This window comes from Anastrepha obliqua, chromosome 1 (assembly GCF_027943255.1).
Source record: "Anastrepha obliqua isolate idAnaObli1 chromosome 1, idAnaObli1_1.0, whole genome shotgun sequence".
Lineage (NCBI taxonomy): Eukaryota > Metazoa > Arthropoda > Insecta > Diptera > Tephritidae > Anastrepha > Anastrepha obliqua.
The window spans coordinates 38949231-38966204 of record NC_072892.1 but is presented as its reverse complement, the minus strand read 5'-3'; the positions used below and the strand labels follow the sequence as shown (position 1 = coordinate 38966204).

The window sequence follows — 16974 nt, the reverse complement described above, 5'->3', positions numbered from 1 at the left end:
AGCCTCTAAAGCTTTAAGCAAATTTAAGAGAAGAGACGCTTATGAAAACCTTAAAATATTTATAGATCCAAACGATTTTTTAATTCCACGAGTGATGATAGTTTGACAGTTTCAGATCCTTTAGTTGATTAAAATGCATAAATTCATCTTGAGACCATATTCCTTTTCTTTTTTTTCTCTGTATTCCTCCTATCATGAATTTCGTCGCGGTCATTATGTATGGAAGTAAAAGTATGGAAGTATATGTACGTATAGAAAAACCTTATATTTCGCGTAAAAAATAAATACAAAATAAAAATTAACCCACATATACTTTCTACTTAATTTACTAATTTACGTTTTTCTTCAAAGAAATTATTTTAGTGGAATATTTCGGTGTTTTTGGTTTGTTTAACTATTCAGAGTAGTTTTACCTTAAACTATAAAATGCGGCTAAATTTATTTAATACATGGCATGTTTAAGTTAATTTAAAAAATAAACAACCTGTGCAACAACAGTACCATCGATTAAATGTAATCGATAATTCTTAGGTGTATGTAGAGATTTCTTCTTTTTTGATTGGCAACACAAGTAAGCTACATGCTTTTGTCAAGATAACACTTTATTGATAAAGTTGTCCAAATTCTGCCAAAAGTATGGTTTGTCCAACTGATTTTGATAAATTAGATATCAAAGCTTATATATTGAATAAATATGTACCAGCAAAAGTGTCAGAACCGATGTACATTATTTCTTCTGCAGATGATTTGGACGAACTGAAGGTTAGAGATGAAGATGAGTTTAATGTGTATTTGTTAAAAGTAAATATTTTTGTTACGACAGTCAACAAAACATGCCCAGCTCCAATGCTCCGACCTTATTTGGCCGTTTTCTAGGCCTGGAGCCTTGCCCGCGGAAGTACCAATTAAGGAAGTACAAATATTGACTGAACAAAATGATGAAATAAAAGAAAAGTGCATTATGGAATTAATAATGGAAATGGTATTATATGAATAATTGTACTAAATACTTAATTTTACGAACGTCTAATATAATTTTCATTAGCAAGCAGACAGCAATTACTACCAACCAGGGGATACTATAGGTATACTACCGTATAACAACAGCAGAGACGTGCAATCACTGTTGCAGCACATGGATCTCACAAATAAATCAAATAGCACTTTTGAGCTGCAAATTTCACCAAAATGCACAAAGAAAACGGCCAAGTTGCCACCTTACATTCCTACACATTGCACTCCGTTCAAATTGCTGCGTGATTGTCTTAATCTACATGCCATTCCAAAAAAACAGTTCCTTAATAGCTTGGCTAACTGCTGTGGAAATACAGATGAACGTGAATTTCTGAGCTGTCTATCATCCAAAGAAGGGAGCCCTTATTATAATGAACTTATTTTGCAACGTGGTCTAACTTTACTTGAACTGATGGAATTGTGCCCTTCGTGTAAGCCCACATTAGAAGTACTTATTGAGCACTTGCCCCGCTTGTTACCACGCCCCTATTCCATAGCTAACAACGTAATATCCCAAGAAATAAAAATTATATTTTCAATACTCACGGAAAAACCTGGTGTTACTACAAATATGTTAAAAAGTTTGGGAATGCCCTTTCTTAAGGCTAAGAAACCCGTGGAGTTACCCAAAGTTATTGCATACGCGCGGCATTCCAGCGAGTTTCGGTTCACTTCACAAGAAGCCAGCGAAAACAATCATATTCTAATTGGTGTTGGTACTGCTTTAGCACCTTTTCTAGGTTTTTTAGAAAAGAAGGAACAACTGCTTACTGATGGGGCATATACATCATTAGGCGATACTTGGCTCTTTGCCGGTGCTGCCACAGAAAGTAGTATACTGCATAGGGAGAATGTTTTAGCGTTTTATAGTACTGGTGTACTGCAACGGTACTTTGAATGTCTGTCTCGCGTGCCCAGTGCAAAATATCACTATGTTCAGGAACAAATATTAGCGAATGCTACGGAATTGATTGAATTTCTACTGCAAGAGAATACTGTATTGTACGTTTGTGCTGATGGTGGTTCGGTTTCGAAATCAATTGAAAAAGCAATTGTGGAATGTTTTGCACAAGTTCAGCAAATAACACTCGAGGAAGCTTTAGAAACAATAAAAACTTTTAAGCGGAACGGTAAGTTCCGCGAGGATTTATGGTTGTAGTTATTTGTAAATTATACGAAAATTAGCGTATAGAATGAATTGTAAAAAATGTATTTTTATATACGTATGTACATAGTTAAATGTAAAAAAGAAAAAAATTAATTGCGCAATAAATAAAAAAAAAAAGTATATGTTAAATAATATTAAATATAAAATCACGATTAGACCACAAACCAAAATTTTACAATTTAGGGACCAAGTAAATTGAAAAATATCAAATCAGCTGCTCTTCTGCTACTACCGGTTCAATGTGTGTCGGGACCAAGAGTGATGCATGGACTCAAATCGCTTTGCGTTGGTACCACGCATGCATGCAAACTGATTTATGGAATTTCAAATTATTCGGAAGTTTTTCAGTAAACAAAACAATAACTTAATTTTACAACTCAAACATGAAGTGGACAGTAATAAAAATATGGAAATAAAGGAAAATTTACGAGTTGATGTTGTTGTAGTGAATTAATATTTTGTGCAGTATCTCTTTGCACTAATTACTGCTTATAGACGTCGTTGGATGGAGTCTACTAAGGGACATCTCTTGGAATATAGGCAGGCATTTCGTATACCTCTTCAATGGCTGATTTTAAGGATTTTTTACCACTAATCTGCCGTTTGCTCAATGGGATTGAGATCTGGGCTCTGAGGAGGATGGGACAAATTTTTTTACATTGTGAAGCAACCATTCTCTTACAATCAGCGCAGTATGCTTTGGGTTATTGTAGGGCATGAAGGTGAAATTTGCTAGTTACTGTAATTTTTCGAGAGTTTTGGGTATATGTTTCTTCAATATTTCCATTTTAGTAATTTATTGCTTTCAATGAAACAAAACAAATCCACTCTATATGCCGTCATTGCTCTCCAAAACATTACATGCCCGCCACCAGGTTGCACAGTCCCGACCGCATTAGACGGATTGAGCGCTGTATCTACCCTTCTCCAGACAAAACTGCGGCTATCTGTAGTGCGATTCACTAACTCTTATCGATTCGACAATTGTTTGTTTTGTCGACAGTATATGTCGATGGCACTGTCGATTGTGCTATTCACCAACTTATGTTAACTAACACTGAACAGCTGTTTTCTTCTATTTATTCAAACTGATAGAGAGTGGCATCTTTGTAAAATTAAATGTCAAAATGAGCGACTAACACAAAGAAAAAGAACAAAGAAACATACTAGCCAAGCTGTTAGATTCAATTTTAAGTGTTTTTTACCAATTATATTTGCATAAAGTAAGTACAATAAAATAACTGTTTATTTGAATTTATTCTTTTATTAATACTTTTTGTATATTGCTTTAGGATGACATCGACAGCTACTAAAAGAAACCGTGCCACACCCGAGCAGCTAAATCGTATGCTTGACTACCTAATGGAAGTCCCGTGTCTAGCAGGATCTAGGTTCCACAGCCTCCATGGTAAGTTCGAATGCGACAAAAAGTGGAGCGAGCTAGCAACAAAGTTAAATAGTCTGGGTGGAGCAGTGAAGACAGCCAATCAATGGCACACGGTAAGAAAATATTGTGTTATTACTTAAAAGTAGAGAGATGTTAATCATTTCCCTAAAAAGGTATGGCGGGACTTAAAAAGCCGCACCAGCTACAAAGCACGAAATCGGCGAAGGCAAACAGCTTTAACTGGAAGCAGGCCTATCAGTGAGGAGCCCCTAACGGAATTCGAGAGGCGGGTGTCTGCTCTTATAGGGGAAGTATATATGAATGGGCACGATTCAACAGCTGAAAATATTCCACTAGAGGAGGTAAATTGCATGAAGTGTATGTTTTAAAGTGTAACTTACTGGTGTGTAAATTTTTAGGTAATCCAAATGGGTATCGAAGTGGAAGATGTAAGCATGATTTCGGAAGCCCCGTCGCCTTTACGGACGCCACTTGCAGAAAATTTCACGCTGAGGTCAGGTAATTCGCACATCTCAGAGAGGAGAACACCACGGGCGAACTTGAAAAGAAAGCGCATGGAAGAAGACGGTGATGCTCGGAAGAAATTTTTGGAAATAGCAGAAAAACAGGCAGATGCACTAAAGGTAATTTCTTTTGAACTTTATGTAAAATAATTTTTTTATACCTATTTGTCCATTGGGGATTGTTTTTTAATAGATGCTAGCCCAGTCGAGTGTAGAAACCGTAGAAGTCGCGAAACAACAAGCAGATGCTTTAAAGGTAATTTATTTTCAACACATAAAAGTGGCATTTTATTAATTGTTCTTGCTATTTTTTAATAGATCTTAGCCGAAAGCAGCTCTGCAAGTGCCCAGGCGAATAAAATGATGGCGAAGGCAATAGCCGTATTTTGGAATGGTTTAAGCGCTACCGCGGAAGCATTCAACAATCTAACGCCAATCATAAGCCAAATACTCAAAGGACATACTCGCGCTTTTTAAATAAGTCTTTGATCATATAATTTCACAGTTTTGATTAAAATCACTCATTCTTCTTTATCGTTTGATTTAACAACACCAAAATTATTGTCGTTTAGATTGCGATAATCGACATCGTAACCAAACAGCTGATTTTGTCTTGTCGATTTTCGTAATGAAATGGGTTACTGAATAGCAAAATCGTAAAAATTGTGGTTAAGGAAAGATAACAAAGCGAATATCGATAAAATGTGTTAGTGAATCGCACCACTGATCCAAGTATGATAAGTTGAATTTCGATTCCTCGGTGAAAATAACATTGCTTCTAAAATGTTGTTGTATCAGCATAAACATTCCCCATTCTTACATACGGGGAATGCTGCTGGAGTGGCAAGCCTTGGCTGGATATAAATCCGGGTCGTTTCGGTAACGTAGAACCGACTGCCGTGAAAACGTGCTTCTAAAATCATTCGGCTTGCTAACGTATTCTTTAGCATAGTTCAACCTTTTTCCCACATCGTTTCTTGAAAGGAGGCGCTTTTTTCTGGGAGTGTACGCTCTGTATAGGTTGATTGAATTGAATTTGAAAAGGTCGAGCCAAGGAGCACCAGGAGATTTGGTGGCTCCTAAAACACTCAGGCTAAAGAGCCCATTGTATTTAAAGCTCTGGAAGGGGGGTAGATAGTCAAGGAGGGAAGGAGGAAAGTATCAGAGAAAGAGATAGGAAAGAATAGAGACAGAGATAGAGATAGTTAGTCCTGTGAGAATTTTCCAGATTCTTTGGCAAATCTGTGAATATCCTCCAATTTTAGAGAACGAATATTACTCATTCTCATGACATCGGAACCCAAAACTCGTAGCCGTGCTCTAGCAAAGGCAGTACACTCACAGAGAAAGTGCTCAGTGCTATCCGCCTCCCCCAAGCATGACAGGCATACCGGGTTCTCGATGATTCCAATGGTGGTCATATGCTGACCCCATGGGTTGTGTCCTGTAATGATGCCGACCATCAACCGAATATCTTTCCTTCTAAGTTTTAGTAGAAAGTTTGACAGTTTTCTGTTCGGACTTGTCACAAAACCCTTTGCAGTTCTGCAGCGTTCCAGACCGGACCATCGCTCTTTATGTAGATTGCCTACATAATCGCTGATCCAATTCTTGATTCTTGCGGGACTGATTCCGATTATTGGCTCTGGACCCTGTGGGGGCACCGCTGATCCACGGTTGGCCAATTCGTCGGCAATTTCGTTTGCTTGAACACCGGAGTGTCCCGGAACCCATATAAGTACAAGCCTGTTTTGTCTTGCGACAGAATTAAGCTTCTTCTTACATTCTTGAACAATATTTGAGATTTGCTTGGGTAAGGGATAAAAATCGATTTTTTTTTTTGCATATTATTGTAGTAAAACATTTCAAAAATATCGTGTTAAAATTTTAAGTCAATCCGAGCAAAACTTTTTAAGTTATAGAGCATAAAGCCGAGCCGCCTCAAACATCTGCCGAGATAACTTAAAACTTTAAACGCGGTTTTCTCGAACCTTTTTTTTTAAAGTGCGTAGTCATTGGCATTTGAAAACTACTCAACCGATCCTTTTGAAATTTTGCACACATATTTTACATATAAAAAACCTCCCCCCAACTTTTTTTTGGCCATTTTTTTTATATTAAGGTGGTTTTACACCTACAAAATGGCGGCATTTTTTCGTCAAAAATCACTTTTTACTTCAAACGACTACCAAATGGCTGAAAATGAAAATAAGTCGTCAAAATAAACGTCGTCATACTTTAACTAAATTATTCGATTTTTTTGATTTCAGATGATTCTACGCTGAGATATGCTGACTACTGCAAAATGTATTTTTGAAAAGACGTCTACGTAAATGTGCTCTCATTCGCTCATTTTGCAATATTTTTACATGAAAATTTTATCAAATATTCTTGAAATGTTACTTTATAATATGCAACAACTTTTAATAAACTGACTTCAACCGTTTCGCTACAATAAATTCATGAAAAAAGTGTTTTTTTTTTAGCGTTTATCCCTTACCCCCTTCGAACCAACGTACTCCGAATTCCGAATGGTACATATGTATCTCTATTCATCTCTCTGTTTATTCCCTCTGTGGCACCGTCTTGCTGTTTATTCAAATATTTCTTTTTGTTAATTTATTTTGTATTTATTTATTCACTTTCCTTTACCATTGCAGTAAGGCATAAAGTGAAACATTTTCATTGTACAAGCATTGATGAATTAAAACACAACATTTTGAAACTTAATTACAAACTATAAAAACTAAAAATGTTAAGTAAAGAAAATAAAAGGTGGAGAATAAGTAAATGAAAAGCAGCATTGGAAAACAGAGGGAAAAAAGAAGAAGATAAATATCTATTTGTTAATACCCTTAAAGCATCATGCAGATTTTATATTTTTAATTGAAGTCAGTAACGAATTCCCATTCTGACAGCACTAAGAAATCTAGAGGTCGTTAAACTTTTATATTTTGGGGCAACAAAGTTATGAGTGCCAGGTGATTACACAAAAATTAATATCCGAAAAAGTTACGCTGGTTGACGCGTTCCGATTATCTGAAATAGGAAAAGTATCAGTAACGAACATTGAGATGTTTCCCCAAGTTAAAACTAAGCTTATAATTAAATACCATCAAACTTTTTTTTGCAGTTAATGAATGTAAGAACATTCTTTAAAGCTAAGTTTAATTTATTCCTAGACTCACGTTTGTGATCACCGTACATCACTTCAAAATAGGAAATTTATGGAGCAATAAGTGATATCTGTAATCTTAGTCTTGTAGTTGACAATACACAAAAAATGTGTTCTAAGATCAGGTAAATTTTTGATATGGTGGAACTAAAGTCTATCCTGCAATGGCTTGCTGTTGAGAATATTTGTGTATGCCCTTAGTAGAGCCCTAGAGCTGATCACGGTCGGCTTTAAACTTGTTTTGAAACAGTTTTATGTTTTTACAAACATCAACAAATGTTTACCGTTCGGTACCTTCTTGCTTGGGTGTCGTAAAATCGATTAGATATTTCGGCTAGCTCAGAGTCGAGCTGATTCACAGCTTTATTGTATGTTGGCGTAGTGGGAATGGTTTGCTTATATAAGTAAACGTTGACTTTTTGAGAGCTATAGGAAAGTTTTAAAACAAAAACTCACGCAAAATTCAGAAAAATGCATAACATTTTTATTTAAATCGATAGTACAGTCCATATAATTTAATGTTTGAAGATTATTTCATGCAAATGTTGACCGCGACTGCGCTTCAAATGGTCCATCCGCTTAGACCAATTTTGGCATACTCTTTCCAATGTTTCGGCCGGTATCTCACATATAAAGGCTTTAATGTTGTCTTCCAATGCGTTAATTGAAGCAGGCTTGTCTGAATAGAGATGAGCTTTAACATAGCCCCACGAAAAATAATCTAAAGGCGTTCGATCGCACGATCTGGGTGGCCGATTGACAGGTCCCGAACGTGAAATAAAATGTTCATCGAACTCGCCTCTCAACGAGTCCATTGTTACGCGTGCTGTGTGGCATGTGGCACCGTCTTGCTGAAACCACATGGGATGCAAGTCAAGCTCTTGCATTTTGGGCAAAAAATAGTTGGATATCATTTCATGGTAGCGCTCACCATTCACAGTTACGTTACGATTCGCAGCATCTTTGAAGAAGTACGGTCCAATGATACCTCCAGCCCATAAACCGCACCAAACTGTGACCTTTTCTGGATACATTGGTAGCTCTTGAAATTCTTCTGGCTGATCTTCACTGCAAAATCGACAATTCTGCTTATTTACGTATGGGATGTTGGCTTTAGGCTTCAAGTATGAAAAGTTTCATCCATACTATTTTTATGAGCAATAGACTTTTTTTTTGGGGAAAAGCAGCCCGCTTATTATTTCTACATTCCCATGGAACTCGGACTTACGTTACCGGAAAACCCCGGATTTATGAAAGATTAGTAATTCAGCAGTATATAAAAATATATATACAGTCGAACTTCCATATAGTGAATTCGCACGGGACCTGAAAATCACTTCACTATATAGAAACTTCATTATAAAGAAACATTGATTTTTTATGTAATTTTATTTAAAATAATCAGTGAGTTTGGTTTGAATTACAGTCTTCCATTTTTCATTTTCAATAAAAGCTTCCAAATCATGTAGAGAGTTGAAAACATTAATCGGCACGTCACTCCTCATTTCCACAAAGGTTCTAATTACGCTAATGGATGAAGCAGCTTGTATCAACGTAGGTAATGCCTCCTCAGTTTCTGCCAATTCTTCAACGGTCAAATCGTGTTCATCGTTATCTGAAATAATATTTACATATTAAATTTTTGTTTGACTATAAAAAGATAAATGCTTACCAGGTTCAGCTGGAACTCCGCCACTTTCAAAAATGCTGTTGAGAATATCTTCTTCGGATGGGTTGTCCCAAGTCTGCACACCATTATCAACATTTACGTAGTCATCAAACGATGCTTCGATATTTGCTACTTTTTTAAATGAAGACTGTAAAGCAGCCAAATCCGATATTGAAAGAAGGTCCTCTTCATCCCAATGCTCAAATGGAATCTGCATAGCATCTTTTGAAAATCCAGCCTTTTTAAAACAGTTGGCAATTGTTTCTGGTTTAACATAGACATTCCATACATTGCTAAGATTTCGAACTGCTTGCAGCAAGTCTATGGCCATAACAGAATTTCCCTCATCCACTTGAGTCAATATATTCGTTAAAATTCGTTTTTTGTAATGTTGTTTATGTTGTAGATAATGCCTTGGTCCATTGATTGCAGTAACGAAGTCATGTTGGGAGGAAAGTAAGCGAGATGAATGTTTCTCAACTTGTCTCTTACATCTTTAGGGTGGGCAGTGCAGTTATCAACAAAAAACAACAACTTTCTGTTTTGATCACAAAATTTTTTGTCGAGTTTTACAATCCATTTCGTAAAAATCTCACTGGTCATCCATACTTTTTTGTTAAACTCATAATCGACACCTAAAGATTTTATTCCCTTGAAGCACCTCGGATTTTGGCCTTTCCGATTACCAGCAATTTTAGCTTTTCTGATCCAGTCATATTGCTTCCCACCAGGACAGTTATTCTCTCCTTGCTTTGCTTCCCACCAAAGCATTTTTCATTTTTGAATGCCAGTGTTTTAGTTGGCAAGCATTTGAAAAACAAAGCAGTCTCGTCGGCATTAAAAATGTCGTTAATGTTGCAATTTTCAATTAATTTCGGTAAGACGTTCGTTACCCATTCATCATGGTTTTCTATGTTGGCGTCAGCACTTTCCCCACATAATGTCTTTTGAATAACGCCATGCCGACTTTTGAACTTGTCTAACCAACCTGTACTTGCCTCAAATTCGTGGTGTCCTAGTGCTTCCGCAAAATCTTTGGCCTTTTGCTTCAATAATGGTCCAGATAAAGGGAGTGCAACGAGTAACCATTTCAGCATTGCTTCGTCAATATCCCCAAAATTGCAAGGTCGAAGTCTTTTGCGTTTGGTATTTACTGCCAAATTCTCCGCATTTTTTAAAATATTTGATAAAGTGCTGGGAAGAACTCCGAATTCATTGGCAATATCTTTTTTTTTTCTTTCCTTCATTAACTTTGTTAATCATGAATAACTTTTTTTCAAGCGAAATGCTGCTTCGATTCGACATTTTAACTTCAATCACTGAATAAAACTGTAATAGCTCAGCTCTTTCTGTTTTAATTTTGGGATTCCCCTCATTACAGTTTGTTCACATCTAACTGTAATTTTTTGCAACAGAAAACTTTTGAAAAAATTCACTATAACCAGACAAAAATACACCGAAAGTAGAACGAAAAAGCAGTGTCTTCGAAACCAGTTCATTATAAGGAGAGCTTCATTATATGGAAGTTCACTGTAGAGAAGTTCGACTGTATATGGGAAACAGATAGTTATGCTACCACCACGAATCAATAAGACTTTGATCAAGAATTCGAATCTAAAGGGTTTTTCAAAAAGGGCGGGTAGATGTTGAAATGGAATAAAATGGCGTTTGCTGTGTGGCACGTAGCGCCGTCCTCCTGGAACCAAATGTCGTCTAGGTCAATATGGTTCAATATGGGCCATAAGAAATTGGAAGGGCCACCACGTCTACCGAAAAATGGGCGCAATGCGCCCAACATTTGCGTTAATTAACACTCATTTTGATAATAAAGTTTTATCATTTTGAACGTGCTGTTCAATCGTGTAACTTGCCATGATGATTTGGCATAAACAGCTGAATAATAAACAAAAGATTTGACAGATGTCGCCAAAACAAAATGGCTGCCACAGGGCGCCAAAATCGACCCACGCCAATTGAAAAACCCTTTATAAAATGTGGTGGCACTAGACCAACAACAATATTTACATATATTTTTTGTTGCAATTTTCTGTTCTGAATGTCAAAATTCCCTTGAAAAGGTAAACAAATAAATAAAGCAGAGAAACCCCTTCACAATCGAAACATAAAGCCGTAAAATCAGTTACTCTGGTGCCACCACCTTGATTGAATTCGCCTTGAGTCTCCCTTCTTTTTAATTATACTTCTTAATTTTTGTAGCCTAAAAACCTCCTAAACCCGTAAACCTACTCGTGGTAAAACTTTCCTTGGACTGAGCTCTAATAATGATGGCTTATGGCAGGTTTCAGACAACACACATTGAAATTATATGTATGTATAATACGTTATGTTGTGTGCTCACCTAATATATAGTATACATATGCATATCTATCCCCTTATGCATGAATATGGACAAAAAGTCGTTTATTTTATATAATTTTATTGTATTTATTTCTGTAAAATGTTTGCATACTTTTTAATTTTATTTTATATTTATTTTTTTTTTCCTAAAATTTCATATTATTAATGTATCGGATTATTTTATATTATTGATAAACTTCTAAACTCGAGAAATTCTTTATGGAATCGCTTTTAAAAATATTTATTTGCTTCTCATTGCAATGCTCATTATATTACAATTGCCTCCAAGTCACTTAGCAAATAACAAATTTAAGAGTTTATTCTTTTTGTTTTGTTTGTTTTTGTGGTGTAAACTTTTTCTTCAAAGCCGATTTTTTTTTTCGTTATGAATCGCTAATCAACACCTACAATAAGCGAACGATCATAATTAACGGCTATGTGGTATGTATAATATTTTATGTACAGTTGTGGTCAAAATAATAGTAGTGCTTATGAACAATCTCAAGACGCACAGCACAAATTGGAGGAGGAGCTCGGTCAAATACCCAACAAAGGGTGTAAGCGCCGGAGTTGAACTAAAAATTTAATATATATTTACAATTAGAAATGGCTTACAAGATAAGGACCCAAAACGCAAGCAATGACAGGAAATGTAATTATTTTATAACCGTTACATGCAAAAATAATCACCCTATCGGAAGATTTATGATTTTTGCAAATGGGGTCGTATCCATAGTACAAAAATACACGTAAAAACACTGTTACTCTTCCTAGGCACCCTTGGTGTGAGTTTAACAGGCAGTCAAGTGTGTGATGGTGTGAGTGCTTGGTCTTTTTGCTTGAGTGTATTGGCGAGGTTGCTATGCCGAAGTATAATTTTCATGGTCACATTAGAAACAACAAAATAACACAAACAAAATATAAAATAATATCTTTGACTTGGAAAATTTACAATAACAAACATTTTTAATATATAAATAAATAAATATTTGGCGCGTACACTTCTGTTAGGTGTTTGGCCGAGCTCTCCCCTTATTTGCAGCTCACGTTTTGACGTTCCAGAAGTCGAGGAATCTACAGTTTTAAGCCGACTCCGAATGCCAAATGGTTTTTATAACGAGCTTTTTCATGGCAGAAATACACTCGGAGGTTTGCCGTTGCCTGCCGAGGGGCGACCGCGTTTAGAAAAAAATTTTCCTTCCTTTTTTGGTTTTTCGCCGAGATTCGAACCTGAATTTCGAATGTTAGTCACGCACCAACCCATTCGGCTACGGCGGCCACCTTGAATAGCCTTGTGAAATATCCTACTCCCAATGGACCCAGGTTTTTCATCATTAGCATATTTAATACATCCGGGCCAATGACTTTAGATATCATTTGATGTTCATGCACAGAGATTCGAATCCTTCCTATCATTGCTAAATGATTTTTTACAGAAATATCTGTATTAGTACGATACTTTTTAGACTTATTCATACGATTTTCCTTGAAATTTAGTCATTTTTATGAAACCGCGTTACAGAAAAGAGCGTTTTGGAAATAAATGATCTTAGCCGTGGTCCTTTTTTGAGCGCTTTTACTTACGGATTTTTACAATGCACGCCACCTTAAATACCCAAATCATCTTGGGTGACGGCTAGTTTTGTTACCGAACACATCTATTATGAGATCGAATCCCTACTGTCGATTGAAAACTTCGATAGAGAAGAGTCACAGAAACGGTGTACCGAAATGAGGAAATTTGTTTCGCATCTTTATTTTTAATTAACTTAACTTGCTAAAGCAAAATATAATACAAATCCCTACTCGTTTCCACGACAGTCTGATCTACGTTACCGAAACGATGTACGTATGTACATATATCCGGCCAAGGACTGTCACTCCAGCAGCATTCCCTGTATGTAAGTATGGGGAATGTTTATGCTGCTACAACACCAACAAGAACAAATCCGTACTCAAATTGTTACTATTTATTTTTGCTGTTTTAATTTGCCCCTTGGTACACTACTATTATTTTGAAAGCAGCTGTATGCCTATTTAGAAATCTCATTTAATTATATAAATTTTTGTTTTTAAATTCCGCTTCCACAGGTATTCATGCGCTCAAACTCGCTTGCATTGCAATTATAATTAAAGAGAATTTCACGCACTCGTCATGCATTTTTTTCCATTTTTATATCGATGCCTTTTCTTGTATTTTTTTTTTAAATTTTCACTTCTATACTTCTATGATTTTCGGTATCTTTTTTGTTCCACTTCAGTTTTATGCAATTTTAAATAACTTCACTTTAGGTTTAATATTTTATATGCACATGCCTACATATGTATGTATGTACGTACATATAGGTATGCACATACATTTGTATATATGTACGTCGTTGTTTTTTCGTTAAGTTGTTTACGAGAAAAAACTACAATTTGTTTAAGTATATATTTATTCTTATTTTTGGCGATAAAATTTGCACACTACAGAAAAGTTCTCTATCAAAAAAGGTGTTCTTTATCAAAAATTGATAATAATACATACAATATACAGTACCTACAATACGATAATAGTAATAAAAAAAAACGATTTTAATTATTAATAACACACATGTATTGTGCTGACATTTCCACGTCCATTTGCTTGGCGATCTACTCTCCAACACGCTTCATATTAAACATTTGTAATAACTATATTACATACATATAAATGCGCATTTCTGGGTTGGTTTTTCGTATAATTCGCTTACATTTCGCTTTCAGTTTTTTGTATTTTTCTTTCTTTGTATAAAATTGAAATTTACTTATTTCATTGTTACATTAAACATTTAAATGTTGTAAAAATTATTGGTTGTTACTTTATTGCATAATCGTGGGATTTCTATTCTATTCTACTATTATAACTATGATTATAATTCATTAATATCGTTGCTTATGCGTTGAATCGATTTTCCCTTCATTGGGAATTCACAAATTTTTTGCATGGAAAGTAAACTTTTGGTATTTGCATACAAACACGCATACATAGTATGTACATGAAAATAAGTGGACTACAGGTGCACTAGAATGTTGTCGTTAATCATGTTATAATATTTGTCGATGATATTGGCAACATGTATAGCAACATGCTGCGCAACATCCAAGTACATGGGATTTGCATTTTGCTAACTTTATATGGAAACCAAAAGCTGTTAATAGTAATACGAATTCGTACTCTTTATTTGTAAATACATATGTATATGTATGTATATATGGGTGGATTGTATATGTGAATATATATATGTATATGCACGTCTGCATTCATTTATACATTGCATGTATGTACATTAGGGCCGCCCTCATAGGATGAATTTTAAATTTTTCTTCCCATTCACGGGAATGACCGTTTTCGAAAATTCCGTAAACTTTCGTTTTCGACACATCTACTCAGACAAATATTTTGCATCGATAGAAGGCGTACGGAGTTGGCTACAAAATTTTTATCTTAAAAATACATTATTTTAAAGTATGTATAATATATGTATGGATATTGCAAAATAATATAATACAATAAAATCAATTAACATTGATGTACAAATCATTTCGGTGTAGTATTTATTCAACTTTTTTCTCACAAATTAATTTACAATAAATATTTCAACTTTGAAGAAAAAGATTGGAAATTTTAGTTTTTTTTCAAAGCAGGTCAGAAATATGTATAAGTTAGTAGTAGTAAAAAGAACGACAAAAGCTATCACTCAAACTTTCTTTCATGTCTAACTTTTTAACGATGCCTCTGTTATCATTAAATTCATGTTTCGAAATATAAAGATCACACCTTTAATGAAATAAGTCGTAACGTAAGCATGTTGAGTGAAAAATTGAAGAAAAGGGTTCTAGCGCAGTTCGAGCATTTTTTAGTTGATGTATAAAGAGGCATAAACAAAATAACCCCATTATGTGCCCTTCTTTGTGACTACGCCAATCACAATCAGTTCTTACTAAAAAGGGAATAGATGTGAGCATCAACACCATCGAACGTCGACTGAGGGAGGCGAACATATACTACCTTCCCACATCATCAACACCACTGCTCTCAGCAAAACACAGTGGGAAACAACAAAACATTGAAAATGTGTGGGGAACTCTGAAAACGCATCTTGCAGGAAGGCCAGTCCATGATTTAAAGCAACTCGTGCGTCAAGTTCGCAAAATCTAGTCCTGTTTTTCGACGAGCTACGCCGAAAAGCTGGTTCAAAGCATGAAGAAGATCCCAGTCTATACTCGACAACGAACGATAAAGACTACACGGCTTATTGAGTAATTGCGACTCGTAGTTTTGTGCATACTTTCACGAAAAAAAAAATTTAAATATATATCTTTTATACTTCATACTGGTGGCCGCCGTAGCCGAATGGGTTGGTGCGTGACTACCATTCGGAATTCACAGAGAGAACGTAGGTTCGAATCTCGGTGAAACACCAAAATTAAGAAAAACATTTTTCTAATAGCGGTCGCCCCTCGGCAGGCAATGGCTAACCTCCGAGTGTATTTGTGCCATAAAAAAGCTCCTCATTAAAATATTTGCCGTTCGGAGTGGGCTTAAAACTGTAGGTCCCTCCATTTGTGGAACAACATCAAGACGCACACCACAAATAGGAGGAGGAGCTCGGGGCGTACACCCTTTTGGGTGTTTGGTTCAGGTTCCTTTTTTCTCACACAGACTCTACATGGAATTTACTTTATGAAGAATCACAATAAAAACCAACGTATGTATGCATGTATACATGGTCAGATTGGCTTTAAAGCTTCGTCAGTCTTCACACAAAACACAAAACTCCAAAAAATGTGATTTGATTCGAATCGAGGTGAACTTATGTAAGGTAGTAGCAGTTATACAAAACAAAACTTGCATTTACCATATTTTTCATCACAAGCACAGATTAAAGAATTTGACGGCGATCGAACCGTGCATAGGTGCCTTAAGAAAATGCATTCATTTCAATTCAAGTGAATTTTAATGTACCAATGAATTTTTTTTTTTTTTCATTTTAAGAATTTGGAACTTAGATGTAAATTTTTATTGATTTTAGATTCGCGGTTTTTACAGTCGATCTGCGTATCAAGCATTCAGCGTTTTCCAGTACTAATTGTTTTCGAAATAAACAAACTTTATTGGTAATCAGAAATCGATGTTTATTCTGAGGATTTTGAGCTTCAAAATCCAGTGTTTGGTGCACTTTTGACTATACGGAACGAAGAGCGGCGGCGATTAGATAACACATTTTCCAACATTTGGTGTTTCGTGCCCACCGTTGGTAATCACGATGGACCCTAATGTAGTGTGTCAAAAATTAATTCTAACATCGCTAAATGGAAAAAATGTTAAGGGGGTATTCTAGTCTAGAAATTTGAAAAAATCGAAAATTTTTTTTTTTTCCAAATTTGATAGTTTAACTATTCAAAAACATCTCCCTAAAAGGATTTTTCAAAATTCGAATTATTTTCGAAGTTATAACTATTTTAGTGACGCGACAGCTATACTGGTTTGAGCGGACGGTGAACTTTAAACGCGTGTTTCTCGAAACTACTTCGTTCGATACGGTCGGCACGATATCTCAACTTCTAATCAACCAATTTGCTTGAAATTTGTCATGAATATTCCTTAAATATATCTCTATCGTATGAAGCTCGAAAAACTGGAAATTTCAATTTTTT

General features: G+C 35.5%; 2 protein-coding genes across 2 annotated transcripts; both read left to right on the top strand.

The window, feature by feature from the left end:
• The first annotated feature begins 570 nt into the window (after positions 1–570).
• Positions 571–2269, top strand: LOC129235633 (methionine synthase reductase). The gene is made up of 3 exons (XM_054869579.1): positions 571–762; positions 824–982; positions 1046–2269. The coding sequence occupies exons 1-3, from the start codon at positions 637–639 to the stop codon at positions 2171–2173; spliced, it is 1413 nt and encodes a 470-aa protein (XP_054725554.1). The 5' UTR covers positions 571–636; the 3' UTR covers positions 2174–2269.
• Positions 2270–3886: 1617 nt separating this feature from the next.
• LOC129248457 (uncharacterized) lies at positions 3887–4570 on the top strand. Its single transcript, XM_054888046.1, has 4 exons — positions 3887–3931; positions 3989–4213; positions 4287–4349; positions 4412–4570. Exons 1-4 carry the CDS (start codon positions 3887–3889, stop codon positions 4568–4570), a joined length of 492 nt encoding a protein of 163 aa, XP_054744021.1.
• Positions 4571–16974: the final 12404 nt, after the last annotated feature.

Bases quoted from the DNA above. Each gene is read 5' to 3' on its own strand.
- LOC129235633 (XM_054869579.1), top strand. From the start codon at position 637: ATGGTTTGTCCAACTGATTTTGATAAATTAGATATCAAAGCTTATATA. The intron at 763-823 runs GTTAGAGATGAA...TTGTTACGACAG, and splicing joins ATGATTTGGACGAACTGAAG to TCAACAAAACATGCCCAGCT. The intron at 983-1,045 runs GTATTATATGAA...AATTTTCATTAG, and splicing joins TGGAATTAATAATGGAAATG to CAAGCAGACAGCAATTACTA.
- LOC129248457 (XM_054888046.1), top strand. From the start codon at position 3,887: ATGAATGGGCACGATTCAACAGCTGAAAATATTCCACTAGAGGAG. The intron at 3,932-3,988 runs GTAAATTGCATG...GTAAATTTTTAG, and splicing joins AAAATATTCCACTAGAGGAG to GTAATCCAAATGGGTATCGA. The intron at 4,350-4,411 runs GTAATTTATTTT...ATTTTTTAATAG, and splicing joins AACAAGCAGATGCTTTAAAG to ATCTTAGCCGAAAGCAGCTC.